Genomic DNA, 17,105 nt, shown 5'->3' on the forward strand with positions numbered 1-17,105 from the left:
CCGGCTCCCAACATGTGCCGAGGTGGAGGGGGGCCCCTGAAGGGTGGATGCGGCGGGCAGGGAGAAATCCCTGCAGCTCCGCTGCCCAGCGATCTGTCTTCCTGCTTCCTCTCACACAGACTCGCCGCTGGATGACATCATCATTCAGCTGCCGGCTGTGTCAGAGGAAGGCGATGAGATGCTGCGGCAGAGCGCGAGGAGAGGTGAGAGGTGTGTGTGTATGTGAATGTGTGTGTATGTGAATGTGTGTGTGTGTGTGAATGTGTGTGTGTATGTGAATGTGTGTGTGTTTATGTGAATGTGTGTGTGTGTGTGTGTGTGTGTGTGTATGTGAATGTGTGTATGTGTGGCTCAGTATTGGGTGTGTGTGTATCGCGTTGCAGGGGAATGTGCAGAGAAGTGAATGGTGTGTGTGTGTGGGGGGGAGGAGAGGGCAATGATGGGGCTGACGGAGAGAGAGCAATGATGGGGATGGTGGAGGAGGAGAGGGCAATGATGGGGCTGACGGGGAGAGAGAAATGATGGGGATGGTGGAGGAGAGGGCAATGATGGGGCTGACAGGGAGAGAGCAATGATGGGGATGGTGGGGGAGGAGAGGGCAATGATGGGGCTGACGGGGAGAGAGCAATGATGGGGATGGTGGAGGAGGAGAGGGCAATGATGGGGCTGACGGGGAGAGAGCAATGATGCGGATGGTGGAGGAGGAGAGGGCAATGATGGGGCTGATGGGGAGAGAGCAATGATGAGGATGGTGGAGGAGGAGAGGGCAATGATGGGGCTGATGGGGAGAGGGCAATGATGGGGATGGTGTAGGAGGAGAGGGCAATGATGGGGCTGATGGGGGCCATATGTCCTTGGGGGGGCGCCAAAATCAATTCTTGCACCGGGTGCCAGAAACCCTAGATACACTAAAAAAAATCCACTAAAAAATCCGCTATAAAAGTAAATCAAACCACCCTTCATCACCCCTTTAGTTAGGGAAACATAAAAAAATTTTAAAAAGTATTTATTTCCATTTTCCCATTAGGGTTAGGGCTAGGGTTAGGGTTGGTGCTGTGGTTAGGGCTAGGGTTAGAATTAGGGTTAGAACTAGGGTTAGAATTAGGCTATGTGCACACGGTGCGGATTTGGCTGCGGATCCGCAGCGGATTGGCCGCTGCAGATTCGTAGCAGTTTTCAATCAGGTTTACAGTACCATGTAAACCTATGGAAAACCATATGGGCTACAGTTAGGGTTGGTGCTAAAGTTAGGGTTAGGGCTGGGGTTAAAGTTAGGGTTAGGGCTGGGGCTAAAGTGAGGGTTAGGGTTGGGGCTAAAGTTAGGGTTAGGGTTGGGGCTAAAGTTAGGGTTAGGGTTGGGGCTAAAGTTAGGGTTTGGATTACATTTACGGTTGGGATTAGGGTTAGGGGTGTGTCAGGGTTAGGGGTGTGGTTAGGGTTATCGTTGGGATTAGGGTTAGGGGTGTGTTTGGGATAGTGTTTCAGTTAGAATTGGGGGTTTTCACTGTTTAGGCACATCAGGGCTCTCCAAACGCGACATGGCGTCCGATCTCAATTCCAGCCAATTCTGCGTTGAAAAAGTAAAGCAGTGCTCCTTCCCTTCCGAGCTCTCCTGTGCACCAAAACAGGGGTTTACCCCAACATATGGGGTATCAGCATACTCAGGACAAATTGGAAACAACTTTTGGTGTCCAATTTCTTTTGTTACCCTTGGGAAAATTAAAATTTGGGGGGCTAAAAAAACATTTTTCACGACTCTGCGCTATAAACTGTAGTGAAACACTTGGAGGTTCAAAGTTCTCACAACACATCTAGATAAGTTCCTTGGGGGGTCTAGTTTCCAATATGGGGTCACTTGTGGGGGGTTTCTACTGTTTAGGTGCATCAGGGGCTCTGCAAATGCAACGTGACGCCTGTAGACCAATCCATCTAAGTCTGCATTCCAAATGGCGTCCATTCCCTTCCGAGCTCTGCCATGCGCCCAAACTGTGGTTCCCCCCACATATGGGGTATCAGCGTACTCAGGACAAATTGCACAACAACTTTTAGGGTCCAATTTCTCCTGTTACCCTTTGGAAAATACAAAACTGGGGGCTAAAAAATAATTTTTGTGAAAAAAAAAAAGAAATTTTATTTTCACGGCTCTGCGTTATAAACTGTATCGAATCACTTGGGGGTTCAAAGCTGTCAAAACACATCTAGATAAGTTCCTTAGGGGGTCTACTTTCCAAAATGGAGTCACTTGTGGGGGGTTTCAATGTTTAGGCACATCAGGGGCTCTCCAAACGTGACATTAAATTACATTAATTCCATTAAATTTTGCATTGAAAAGTCAAATGGCACTCCTTCCCTTCCGAGCTCTGCCATGCACCCAAACAATGGTTTACCCCCACATATGGGGTATCAGCGTACTCAGAACAAATTGTACAACAACTTTTGGGGTCCATTTTCTCCTGTTACCCTTGGTAAAATAAAACAAATTGGAGCTGAAGTAAATTTTTTGTGAAAAAAAGTTAAATGTTAATTTTTTTAATCATTCCAAAAATTCCTGTAAAACACCTGAAGGGTTAATAAACTTCTTGAATGTGCTTTTGAGCACCTTGAGGGGTGCAGTTTTTAGAATGGTGTCACACTTGGTTATTTTCTATCATATAGACCCCTCAAAATGACTTCAAATGTGATGTGGTCCCTAAAAAATATTGGTGTTGTAAAAATGAGAAATTGCTGGTTAACTTTTAACCCTTAGAACTCCCTAACAAAATTTTTTTTTACCAGGTAATGGATTTATCTTTCCTTCAATATCCCTGGCCCTTTTTTCATTTCTTTTTTTCTATTATTATTAGTTGTCATTTCTTATTGCCCCCTTAGGAATCTTCCTATTTGCTCATAGCAGGTTTGCCTACAACAACCACTCTGAACTAATTTTGATATATGTAAGTGGACTAGACTTTTCTATACTACTTGGCACCTACATATGTAGTCCACTTACTTCACTCTTATCTATATACAGGATTGTGCAGCGAGTATAATTCCCGTTACCGGCTTTTATTTAATAACCTCCTGGTATGTCCCTTTTTGACCTATTCGGGCACTTCTTCACTTTTTCTTTATAGATTCAATAATAGAGATTGGAATTGGTATTGTACTTGATTCCTAGCTCTGCCAATATATTGTTATGTGATATTATGACCTATGTTTACTATGTTCTTTGTATATACTTTTGTTATTGTTATTATTTTGTTTGTTATTTTTTCCTTATACTGACACAGATGTCTGTGTTTTTGTAGTAACTGATGAAGGTCACAATTGACCGCAACGTTTTCCTGTATTTACTACAATAAATTTTTCCCGCTGCATCCTACCTTAAGTTGAGTGCTAGGTCTCTTACTATAAAGCTAATAACTGTCCTTCATGAAATAGGTTAAAAAACCACCCTTGAGGAAATTCCTCAGTAAATACCAGTTGTCATTTGTACATCACACTATTTGGGCTTAGTGGTAGTTCTGTTAAAGTAATTCTTGCTAGCTGTTTAATTAACTTAAAGGGGTATTCCCATCTCCAAGATCCTATCCCAATATGTACTTGGTGTGATAATAATAATATTAGTAATTAGCTCCAATTAGAAATGTAGTATAGTTCTTCTGATTCGCTATGTCTCTTTCCTCATGTGCAGACATTGCAGAACCTTAGGGATCCATGGTTATGACAACAAGTTGCTTTTGGTTGTAACCATGGATACCTAAAGGAAAGAGACATAGTGAATCAGAAAAACTATGCTACATTTCTAATTGGAGGTATTTGCTAATATTATTATTATTGCATCTACTACCTATGGGGATAGGATCGTGGAGTTGGGAAAGACCCTTTTTAAATGACCTTCTGTACAGGACTGAAAAGTTACTATACATTTGTTGTGTATAGTCGCCCTACCTGGTGCCCTCTCTTTGCCTCCTGCTGCCTCTTCTATTCAAATTGGCATTCCATTCCTTCTTCTTCCAAGAAGGTCTCCACAATGGCATTGGATTAGGAGTGCAGTGGTAAGTCTAACCAGTGCCTCCTCTTTTCTTATTCCCCAGCACCGGAAAAGTAAGAGGGTGTGATTTTGACATACCACTATATTCCACCTCTCACTGAAGTAAGGTTATTTTAACCCCTTAGTGACCACCAATATGTCTTTTTACTGACCTCATATATCAGACAATAGCATTCCCCAGACTGGTGAAAATGCCTCAGTTGTCCACTGTACACTATAGCTGACACCTTGCTGTATCAGCCTTGATTGGTTTTGGCACCAACCATGGCTTTTTAGCCCTATAGATGCTGCTGTCAATAGTGACTATGGCATCTAAATGGTTAACAGAGTGTAGGGGCTTCCTCTTTAGCCCCATCGGCACCCTGAGATCATGATTCTGTGGTCCTGATGTTTGCCAAATAGCAGCCTTAGAGTCTTCCCGCTATAGTAGCCTGTTCAGAAGTTAGCGACATTTAGGTGGGAAAATTAACATTTTCCCTTCCTGTCATTACACTTTGTATTAATTCCTGAAAAACAGGTGAATGGTTAATAAACTTCCTGAGAGCAGTTTTGAACACATTGATGGGTGCGGTTTTCAAAATGGTCTAAAAAAAATGGGGATTTCATGACATACAGTACAGAGCAAACGTTTGGACACACCTTCTCATTTAAAGATTTTTCTGTATTTTCAAGACTATGAAAATTGTACATTCACACTGAAGGCATCAAAACTATGAATTAACACATGTGGAATTATATACTTAACAACAAATTCTGAAACAACTGAAAATATGTCTTATATTCTAGGTTCATCAAAGTAGCCACCTTTTGCTTTCATGACTGCTTTGCACACTCTTGGCATTCTCTTGATGAGCTTCAAGAGGTAGTCACCGGAAATGGTCATCCAACAATATTGAAGGCGTTCCCAGAGATGCTTAGCACTTGTTGGCCCTTTTGCCTTCACTCTGCGGTCCAGCTCACCCCAAACCATCTCGATTGGGTTCAGGTCTGGTGACTGTGGAGGCCAGGTCATCTGGAAGTAGCACCTTCTTGGTCAAAAAGCCCTTACACAGCCTGGCGGTGTGTTTGGGGTCATTGTCCTGTTGAAAAATAAATGATGGTCCAACTAAACGCAAACCGGATGGAATAGCATGCCACTGTAAGATGCTGTGGTAGCCATGCTGGTTCAGTATGCCTTCAATTTTGAATAAATCCCCAGCAGTGTCACCAGCAAAGCACCCCCACACCATCACACCTCCTCCTCCATGCTTCACGGTGGGAACCAGGCATGTAGAGTCCATCCGTTCACCTTTTCTGCGTCGCACAAAGACACAGTGGTTGGAACCAAAGGTCTCAAATTTGGACTCATCAGACCAAAGCACAGATTTCCACTGGTCTATTGTCCATTCCTTGTGTTCTTTAGCCCAAACAAGTCTCTTCTGCTTGTTGCCTGTCCTTAGCAGTGGTTTCCTAGCAGCTATTTTACCATGAAGGCCTGCTGCACAAAGTCTTCTCTTAACAGTTGTTGTAGAGATGTGTCTGCTGCTAGAACTCTGTGTGGCATTGACCTGGTCTCTAATCTGAGCTGCTGTTAACCTGCAATTTCTGAGGCTGGTGACTCAGATAAACTTATCCTCAGAAGCAGAGGTGACTCTTGGTCTTTCTTTCCTGGGGCGGTCCTCATGTGAGCCAGTTTCTTTGTAGCGCTTGATGGTTTTTGCCACTGCACTTGGGGACACTTTCAAAGTTTTCCCAATTTTTCGGACTGACTGACCTTCATTTCTTAAAGTAATGATGGCCACTCGTTTTTCTTTACTTAGCTGCTTTTTTCTTGCCATAATACAAATTCTAACAGTCTATTCAGTAGGACTATCAGCTGTGTATCCACCAGACTTCTGCACAACGCAACTGTTGGTCCCAACTCCATTTATAAGGCAAGAAATCCCACTTATTAAACCTGACAGGGCACACCTGTGAAAACCATTCCCGGTGACTATCTCTTGAAGTTCATCAAGAGAATGCCAAGAGTGTGCAAAGCAGTCATCAAAGCAAAAGGTGGCTACTTTGAAGAACTTAGAATATAAGACATATTTTCAGTTGTTTCACACTTTTTGTTAAGTATATAATTCCACATGTGTTAATTCATAGTTTTGATGCCTTCAGTGTGAATGTACAATTTTCATAGTCATGAAAATACAGAAAAATCTTTAAATGAGAGAAGGTCTGTCCAAACTTTTGCTCTGTACTGTATATGTCAGCTAAAATCACTTCAAAACTGAATAGGTCCATAAAGTAAGTTTTGTAAAATTTCCTTGAAAAAATGAAAAATTGCTGCTACAATTTTAAACATCCTAACAAAATAAAAGGATATTTTAAAATTTGTGCTGATGTAAAGCAGACATGACAAAATGTTATTTAATGACTATTTTATGGAGTATGACTGGATTAAAAGTATAAGCGTTCAAAGTTTGAAAATTCAAATTTTTAGAATATTTTGTCAAATTTCTGATATTTTCATAAATAAGCGCAGAAAATATCAACATAAATTTACCATTACCATAAAGTACAACGTGTCACAAAAAAACACTCTCAAAATCATTTAGGTCTGTTTCAAAGTTATTACCACATAAAGTGACACTGGTCAGATTTGAAAAATCTGGCCCTGGTCACTAAGGGGTTAAAAGCAAGAGGAAGGTACAAGGTAGGGTGACTTCACAAGAGCAATATGTGCCTACTTTTGTGCCCCAAGGTGGAGGTTTCCTTTTACATAGGGATTTAATTTTATATATGCATGTATGTATACAGCTCTGGCAAAAATTAAGAGACCACCACATCGCATCCCTGTCATGGGCAGCCCAATCTCCAGACCTGAACCCCATCGTAAACCTCTGGAATGTAATCAAGAGGATGATGGATAGCCACAAGCCATCAAACAAAGAAGAACTACTTACATTTTTGAGCCAGAAGCAACGTGATAGACTGGTGGAAAGCATGCCAAGACGCATGAAAGCTGTGATTATAAATAATGGTTATTCCACAAAATATTGATTACATTAGTATTGTTGTTTCTAAATGATTATGAACTTGTTTTCTTTGCATTATTTGAGGTCTGAAAGCACTGGATGTTTTCATTTTGACCATTTCTCCTTTTCAGAAAAAAATACAAAATGTATTGCTTGTAAATTCGGAGACATGTTATCAGAAGTTTATAGAATAAATGAACAATTTACATTTTACTCAAAATATACCTATAAAGAGAAAAAAACAGACAAACTGAACATTTTGCAGTGGTCTCTTAATTTTTGCCAGAGCTGTATATATTTCCATAACCTGAACCTTGCAACATCTAATATATAGTTCTTACTTTCCTCTAGATGCATCAGACAGGTTCTGCTATGAAAAACTAAACATAGAAGGGACTGAGAAGGGCAACTGTGGAAGAGATGGAGAAAACTGGATTCAGTGCAGCAAACCGTAAGGGGAATGGATCAAAACATGATTCTTTGATCTATATTGTATGACACGGCTTAAGCTGGCACCCTGTTTCTGTCCATTAGAGACGTGCTCTGTGGCTACCTTTTATGTTCCAACATATCCGGATTACCAAGAATTGGAGAACTGAACGGTGACATCACAAGTATGTCTTTCTATCACCAGAACAGATACATTGATTGCAGGTGAGACAACGTTGTAGATTCGTCTAGCACAGTTTTCCAAACAGTAAGGGTACATTCTCACAGCACCTTTCTGTAGTGAAATATACATAATGCAGCAGATCTGCCACACATTTCACTCTTTGCATTGCAGATGGTAAAATCCTCGGTGACATGACCTAAGAATGTCAAATTTTTATAGGATATCAAATCTGCAATGCTGCTCAGTTTATATTTAGGATTTTCTTGGCAGGTGGCGAATAAGATTTTGTGATATCTTATTCATAATGCTGCCACTGTAATACACAGTGGGTTATTTACAAGCAAACTTGCAGTGGGAAATTGGCTGTATATTTGCCTTTTGTGAACATATTCCAAGCCCCCAAATTAATTGATGGATTTTTTTAACCCCTACACCCCCAGGCGATTTTTTGTTTTTTATTTTTTTCCTCCACTTCTTCCAAGAGCCGTAAGTTTTTTATTTTTCTAGCCATATGTGGGCTTGTTTTTTGCAGGACGTGTTTTACTTTTGAATGACACCAATCATTCGGCCATGACTTAGGGTCTCCCATATAATTAACCAGCAAAGGCTAGGCAGACAGCTGCCGGCTCATATTAATAGGCTAGAAAGGGGCCCTAAATATTGGCCACCTCCCAGACTAAAAACATCAGCTCTCAGCTACCCCAGAAATGGAGCATGCCTAAGATATGCCTATTCTGGCTCTTAGCCTCCACTCTTCCCACTTGCCCTGGTGTGGTGTCAAATGGGGTAATAGGGTTGGGGTTTATGTCAGCTTTGTATTTGCACCTGACACCAAGCCCAAGACGCTAATGCAGAGGTGATATTTTAAATAAAAAAAACCCAGAATAAAGTCAATAATAGAATAAACAACCATTTCCCTCACCAGTCTGACGTGAAGATAATCCTCCAATTCCTATGTCCCTTGTGGAAGAAAAAATAAATAAACAATCATATTCCTCAGCTGCCTGACGGGAAGATAATCCATTTGTCTCTTGATTAATCTAGCTCTGCGCTATATAGATGCCTTGCATAACGGTGGCATGATGTGACCGTTGAGCTTGACATCAAGTAGAGACACTGAGCTGCGCATGCGCATGCTAGCGCAGCATCAGTGCCTTATGGTGTCCTGAGAAAAGTGAGCGGAGCTCATCACCAATGAACTCTTCAACTAACTAACATCAGCGTGAGTGGTGTGGGAAAGTTCTGCCTTTCACGTTGATGTCAATGAGGTGAATGGAGTTCATTGGCTATATCCGCATTACTAACCCCATAGTTAGATTGTTAAAAAAAAAAAACACAGCCAGAATGAAATCCTTTAATGGAAATAATGACACAGACTCCTTTATTTGAAATAAAAATAAAAAAGCAGAGTTATACTCACCTTTATGCCTAATCCACTGAAGCCCATGTTACCTGTAAAAAAACAGAAAATAATAAATAGTCATAATACTCACCTTTATGCCTAATTCACTGATGCCCATGTTCCCTGGAAAAGAAGAAAAATAATAAACTACCATATCTCTCACCTGTCTGATGTAAAAATAATCCATACTGTCGCAAGGTGATCCGGGTGATTTGGATAGTGGTCACATCAGTGATGCGACCGCTATCCCCGCCAACTGGAACACATTGACACAGGAGCGTAATCACTCCTGCAGTGTCTAGCGCTGAACTACAGTAAAAAAGTTCACCAGATTTCAAAGCTAATGAACCCTGGTGAACTCACTTACGGCACCGCTCACTGCGTGAGAAAGTTCTTTGAACTGTGTTAAACGTTCTCATGGTAGCTCAGCGCTAGACACTGTAGGAAAGATTAGTAGTGTGAGCCGGCTGATGAGATGAACAGTCACTGATGTGATTGCTCTTCGAATCATCCTGTATCATCCTGTATCGTCGTGGAACAGCATGGATTATCTTCATGTCGAACAGGTGAGAGATATGGGTGTTTATTATTGTTCTTTTTTTCCGGGGTACATGGGCATCGGTAAATTAGGAGTAAAGGTGAGTATAACTGATCTAAAGGAGTCTGTATCATTATTTCAATTAAATTATTTTGTTCTGGCGGTGTCTTTTTTAAAATTTAACTATGAGGTTAGTAATGGGGGCTTCTTATGGATGCCTCTCCATTACTAACCTGTGGGCATAATGTTAGTGGCCATAAAACAGCTGACATCAACTTCACAAATATAATCCCATTTGCAACCGCACCACGGCAAGTGGGAAGAGCCGGGAAACGCGCCAGAATTGGTGCATCTAACAGATGCCTTTTCTGGGGCGGCTGCAGGCTGCTATTTTTAGGCTGGAGTTGGGGCCAATATTCATGGCCCCTTACCAGTCTGAGAATACTAGCTCCCAGGTGCTTGCTTTACCTTATTTATTTATTTAAATAATTTAAAAAAACAGCATGCGATCCCTCTATTCTTGATAACCAGCCATGATAAAGCTGACAGATGAAGGTTCCAGCCCGTAGCTGTCCGTTTTGCCTGCAGTGATTATCAAAAATAGAATAGACTCCATGTCATTTTTTTTTTTCAATTTATTTATTTATTTATAGCACAGGCGGCGGCTGATGAATACTCCGATCAGTGGCACCTGCTCTGGCTGTTATCAGCGACAGTAGGCACAGGCTGATGAAAGTAGTACTCTCTCATCAGTCGATGCATGTGGCTGGAGGTCACCATTTTACTTCTGGTAGCAACTGTTGGCTCACTCTGTTATCTGATAGCGTGAGAACCACAGCTCTCTGACCACAGCCCGTGTTTGCTGCGCTGTCATGCAGGTTCAGGTTGTCTGAATGGGGTCCGAGTAGTTTTTTTTAGATGTTCGGCCGAACCTGCTGGATCCGAACATCCACGGGTTCACCCATCACTATAAGCTACACAAGGACTGCACTAATATGTTGCTGACATTTTTCTATCTATTCTATGTGTATATATATAACTATTCTATTTTATTCTGACGGGTCACGCTGTGATTTTACTGTACTGGTCCGTGTGGTGTATGATTTGCTTTTTCTCGCACCCATTAACTTGCATTGGCGAGTCTCGTCCAATATACGAGGACAATCACAGCATGCTGCGATTCTTTTCTCAGTCCTATCTGAACTGAGAAAAAAATAAATCGCGGGTGAGCAGGGAATCAGAGAATAACATTAGGCAGAGTGCAATCCGATTTTTTTTTTTATTGGATTGCACTCATCCATTTTTCTAGCAAATGAGTTTGAGCCCTTAGAACCGGAAAAAAAGGTGCAAAGACAATGATGAATTGGGGTCTAAGTATTTTTCTGTGAGGAAATAATAATAAAGGCATTGTGGCATTATTTACTGCATTGAATAAAAACTGCTCATGGCCTCGTGACATCTCAGGAAATAGACGGGTGGATCAGGAAGTTAGAGAAAAAATTATCATGGCCATAAGTCAACTAAATTTAGATTTCAGGATGCAGCGCATATGTAGATTGCAGAGAATTTCCAGGTACCTTTGTGTAAATAATGTACATCTTGAAACCTCATGAAAGGGACGTGTGAATCTTTGTATTGTAATTTAAAAGGTAAGGGTATTAAAACATGTAAACCATTTTCAATAACTATCAAGTACACGTTGTAGGGTAATAAATATTGCAGATTTCAGCATTCACCACAATTATTCAGCACTCAATGAGGAAAAAATAAACTGTTTTACTTGGAACATACAGCAACCATTATCTTCATCATCATGACATTGAAGCTTACAGGAGAAGAACTGACAAACCAGAGAGATCATACAGTACAGTATTAACCAGGGGCAGACATAGCATTGGTGCGGCCTGTGCAGTCGTACAGGGGCCCAAGAGATAAGAAGGTCCACTTCCACCTCAAAAGCAATAAGTAGCTTTTGGCACACATATAAAGGGGTGCAATATGATGAGCTACTGGACTGCAAAGGGCCCAGTTACAGTTCTTTCTCTTCAGACTGGGTCCACCCCTGGTATTAATGAGCACATTGATTAGTCAAATGTTGCATATAACAATGATACACAATAGAAAACTCGAAGAAATATATTTAGAGTGTGCACAATGTAATGTACGTGTGCCATGAATATTCATTAGATGGTTCAGCAGCACAAGACAATACTACAGGTGCTTCCCACAAAATTTGAATATAATCAAAAAGTTAATTTATTTCAGTTCTTCAATACAAAAAGTGAGACTAATATATTATGCAGAGTCATTACAAACAGAGTGATCTATTTCAAGTGTTTATTTCTGTTAATGTTGATGATTATGGCTTACAGCAAATGAACACCCAAAAGTCATTATCTCACTAAATTAGAATACTTCATAACACCAGCTTGAAAAAATGATTTTAAAATCCAAAATGTTGGCCTACTGAAATGTATGTTCAGTAATTGCACTCAATACTTGGTTGGGGCTCTTTTTGCATCAATTACTGCATCAATGCGGCGTGGCATGGAGGTGATCAGCCTGTGGCATTGCTGAGGTGTTATGGAAGCCCAGGTTGCTTTGATAGCAGCATTCAGCTCGTCTGCATTGTTGGGTCTGGTGTCTCATCTTCCTCTTAAAATAAATTAACTTTTCGATGATATTCCAATTTTGTGAGAAGCACCTGTATATATACACTCACTGGCCACTTTATTAGGTACACCTGTCCAACTTCTTGTTAACACTTAATTTCTAATCAGCCAATCACATGGCGGCAACTCAGTGCATTTAGGCATGTAGACATGGTCAAGACAATCTCCTGCAGTTCAAACCGAGCATCAGTATGGGGAAGAAAGGTGATTTGAGTGCCTTTGAACGTGGCATGGTTGTTGGTGCCAGAAGGGCTGGTCTGAGTATTTCAGAAACTGCTGATCTACTGGGATTTTCACGCACAACCATCTCTAGGGTTTACAGAGAATGGCCCGAAAAAGAAAAAAAATCCAGTGAGCGGCAGTTCTGTGGGCGGAAATGCCTTGTTGATGCCAGAGGTCAGAGGAGAATGGGCAGACTGGTTCGAGCTGATAGAAAGGCAACAGTGACTCAAATCGCCACCCGTTACAACCAAGGTAGGCCTAAGAGCATCTCTGAACGCACAGTGCGTCGAACTTTGAGGCAGATGGGCTACAGCAGCAGAAGACCACACTGGGTACCACTCCTTTCAGCTAAGAACAGGAAACTGAGGCTACAATTTGCACAAGCTCATCGAAATTGGACAGTAGAAGATTGGAAAAACGTTGCTTGGTCTGATGAGTCTCGATTTCTGCTGCGACATTCGGATGGTAGGGTCAGAATTTGGCGTAAACAACATGAAAGCATGGATCCATCCTGCCTTGTATGGAGCATCTTTGGGATGTGCAGCCGACAAATCTGCGGCAACTGTGTGATGCCATCATGTCAATATGGACCAAAATCTCTGAGGAATGCTTCCAGCACCTTGTTGAATCTATGCCACGAAGAATTGAGGCAGTTCTGAAGGCAAAAGGGGTCCAACCCGTTACTAGCATGGTGTACCTAATAAAGTGGCCGGTGAGTGTATACTATAACAGAAAAAATACTCATCGAACCAAAATATAGAAAAATACAAAAAGCATTATCTTTATTTAGCTTGCATGCATAAAAAAAAAAGATTAAAACGTGAATAATCCAGTGGAAGGCGACACATCTCAGCAGGAGGTTTACATCAAGTACAATTAGCTGTATTGGAGTCCAGAATGGATGATAGTTTATATGCAGACGAGTTACATAGAGTAGAATTGTTACATAGAGCCATTATGTGGACATCAAAAATATCTTGTCCAAAATAGTAGAAAAGTTGGACAAAAATACATTAAATAAAGTCAAACATTAGCTGACTCTGAATTTAGAAGGTAGATATATACTAGACACATTCTTACAGACAGTACATCCTTCTGGCGTTGCATCAATCTCCGATGTGCGTTTGGTGCCGTGGTTGCATCACTCCAACAAAGTCTATCTTAAGCACCGTGCTGGCAACATTGATTACTTAAAGTCCGGTTAACATAGTGCAATCTGCTGTCTACTCAAGATTGCTTTAATTTATAATGGTCTGTGGGATATGTTGACATCTTATTTTTCCTCTTACATACAGAGGTGGTCAAGTGATTCTACCAGATGGCTCAGGATTGGGGTATATTGAGGACGGGACACCGTGTGGACCCAATATGATGTGTCTAGATCGGAAGTGTCTATCAGCAACTGTATTCAACTTCAGCACCTGCCCAGGCAGTGGTCGTGAAATGGTTTGCTCAGACCATGGGGTATGGACCAATGGACATGTGTGGCATCATCATACTCATACAAAACTTCATTTTCTCAGATTATTTACTAGGAACCAAACCTTACCCAGTGCTGCAGGGTATTATCTCTGCACTTTTGTCAAAATTGAGTACAAGCAGGTTTAAAGCGTCCATTCACCCCTTGCTGCCTCTTTTGCTCAGATCAACATTCTGATCTTCCTGGTTCCAAGATTGCAAATGGAGTGGGGCATGTTAGAGGGCAGTTGTAAATTTAAACCAGAGGCCTCAAACTCGGCTGTGTAAATGGGCTGCATTCCTTGCAGAAGATAACATTTCTGACACTTCAGTTGTACCATTTTTTTTTCTACATGAGTTTTTGATCATATTTTATTTCATTGTACCATGAAAAAACAAAATTTTTCACACGTTTTGTATTTATTTTTTGTATGGTGTTCAATGTATGAGTTGTATACAGTTTTATAGTTTGGGTCATTCCGGACGTGACAATTCCAAACGTGTACTTCTTTTTGTTTACTGTTGTTTTTACATAAAACAATATATTTAATGGCAAAATGTTTTATATTACTTTTTCATATTTATTTATTTATTTTTATTTTTTTACATTTTTTATCTTTAGTCACTAAATGAAACTTTAACTTTTACTTGCCTGATTACCGATCTGATACCCTGCAAGATATTAGATCTGTCAGTTTACACTGACATTTTGCCTGTTAGACCCTTCCTATTGTAGTACCTTACAAGTAACCATAGGTGACTGACCTGGAGGCCATTACTTGGCCTCGAGTTGCCAACTACTGGCATCCTTTGATTGTGTCATGCCGATAAGCGTAAAGCCCTGTCCCTGAAATAACTATCTAAATACTACTGCCACTCTTGACAGTGGTATCTAAGGGGTTATACAGCCACGATAGGTGCTAATACCAATTGTGGCCGTTGTTGCAGGATATCAGCTGTGATGTACAGCTGACACCCGATGATGTTGGTGCCGTCTCTGCTTGTGTGCAGTGTGTACTTGTATGGCAGTTTGCTGGAAGTCAACTCCTGCTGTGTTGTAAATGTATGGCAGATATCTGGAAGGGGTTAATAAAATATCATCCTTTCAGTATTCAGCTATATAGCAATCCAGCAACATGGGCAGGAAAGAGACTCCTCCGCTCCAACACACTGCGCTTTCACACACTGTCTTCTGGCATGATGTTATTGAGGGCCACCAGCATGCTTCACCAACGGCCTGCTCCTTGCTCTCCCAAGGATGCCCAATGGGCTGCAGACAATAGCTTCAGGGGTCACATGCGGCTCCTGGGCCACATGTTTGAGATCTATGGTCTAAACCATGTCTCCTTGCCTCATCTATCCCACGGCACAGTAAAGGCAGGGGTGGTATTATTTACAATTATTTCTGCACTCCCTATGCCACTGCAGTGGCCATTCTGGAAGCAGAGGAGGCAGCAGAAAACCAATAGCGGGCACCATCCAGGTTCAATGACAATACATGAAAAATGTATAGTGCCTTTTTAGTCGCAGGTTCCTTTTAATACCACTCATTTGACCTCTGGTTTCTAATCATTATTCAGGTTTGCAGTAATGAAGGTAAATGTATTTGTCACTCGGACTGGACTGGAAAAGACTGCAGTGTATACGATCCACTGCCTGTTCCCAAAGCCACTGGAGTTGCGGAGAGATCAAAAGGTACATTTCATGCACAAGTCAAGCCTGTAGTTCTCTCTGACTTCATAGACTATCTATTATCATGTTTTAAGGACCAATCACTGAATGCTTCAGGATAGAAGATAAATGTCCACAGTAAATGTAAATGTTTGCATAGCATCCAGCATAAATATTTCTGTTGGATCGTGGAAACGGTACAAATGTCCTAATGATCTCACTGGCGGTAATTAGTTTGGTAAAAAAAACTTGATAAATGGAAAGTAAAGAAAATAAGTCTCATAAAGCAAATTGCACTTAATCTTGAACTTTCACTGTCTACTTCTATCTATGAAAGTTTAGTATTCAAATAGCGTCTTCAGAGAGGAAGAGGACTTTAATTCTAGCGGCACTTATTTGAAGTAACAATCCTGAAAGTCAATATCAACACTTTAAGTGGCCTTGCAATATGACTTAGGATAAGACATCAAAGCAGAAACTCCATTTGCAGACATGTGTTTCAGGGTGTTTGCCCCTCGTCAGTGCAATGCCAGGAGTACTGAGGATTAGGGTCTAATTTTTCACTTGTCAATATCTTTTACTAAATCCACATTTTTACTGCAGGTCCCAGTGGTACGAATATTATCATTGGATCAATTGCAGGGGCTGTGCTCATTGCTGCCATTGTATTAGGGGGAACTGGCTGGGGTTTTAAGTAAGTAATCAGGCCTTTTGTCACCTTGAGAATTATATATTTGTGATTTAATATTGCATGTTAGAGAAACCTAATAATGATATTTTCTATCTTTTTCTCTTTTTTACACCTTGCTAGGAATATTCGAAGAGGAAGGTTGGTACCAGATACTTGCAAAAATTTGCTGCTTTTTGTATACCATATTAGTGATTATATGGTACAATGCAAATGTCTTTATTAAACAAAATGTGCCACAAATATTAATAAAAAAGTGGACTCACACAGGTGGCAAAGAGGAGCAGGCTACAATGATATACAATAGTTAGAGAGGAAAAAGTCTCAGAAGCATATGTATAGGTAGGTAAATAAATAGGTATGTGTGTGTGTGTGTGTATATATATATATATATATATATATATATATATATATATATATATATATATATATATATATATATATATATATACAGTGCCTACAAGTAGTATTCAACCCCCTGCAGATTTAGCAGGTTTACACATTTGGAATTAACTTGGCATTGTGACATTTGTACTGTAGATCAGCCTGGAAGTGTGAAATGCACTGCAGCAAAAAAGAATGTTATTTCTTTGTTTATTTTTTTTTTAAATTGTGAAAAGTCTTTTCAGAGGGTCATTTATTATTCAACCCCTCAACCCACCAGAATTCTGTTTGGTTCCCCTAAAGTATTAAGAAGTAGTTCAGGCACAAAGAACAATGAGCTTCACATGTTTGGATTAATTATCTCTTTTTCCAGCCTTTTCTGACTATTTAAGACCCTCCCCAAACTTGTGAACAGCACTCAT

General features: G+C 40.7%; 1 protein-coding gene across 1 annotated transcript in view; it reads left to right on the top strand.

Annotated features, from left to right (window-relative positions):
* ADAM11 (ADAM metallopeptidase domain 11) overlaps positions 1 to 17,105 on the top strand; it is a 174,357-nt gene that overhangs the window by 143,034 nt on the left and 14,218 nt on the right. The window contains exons 21-26 of the mRNA XM_077252617.1: positions 7,387 to 7,486; positions 7,570 to 7,689; positions 13,778 to 13,946; positions 15,521 to 15,635; positions 16,215 to 16,305; positions 16,423 to 16,440. Of these exons, the coding sequence (XP_077108732.1) occupies positions 7,387 to 7,486; positions 7,570 to 7,689; positions 13,778 to 13,946; positions 15,521 to 15,635; positions 16,215 to 16,305; positions 16,423 to 16,440 (613 nt within the window). The remainder of the gene's footprint in view (positions 1 to 7,386; positions 7,487 to 7,569; positions 7,690 to 13,777; positions 13,947 to 15,520; positions 15,636 to 16,214; positions 16,306 to 16,422; positions 16,441 to 17,105) is intronic.

Source organism: Ranitomeya variabilis, chromosome 4, assembly GCF_051348905.1.
Source record: "Ranitomeya variabilis isolate aRanVar5 chromosome 4, aRanVar5.hap1, whole genome shotgun sequence".
Lineage (NCBI taxonomy): Eukaryota > Metazoa > Chordata > Amphibia > Anura > Dendrobatidae > Ranitomeya > Ranitomeya variabilis.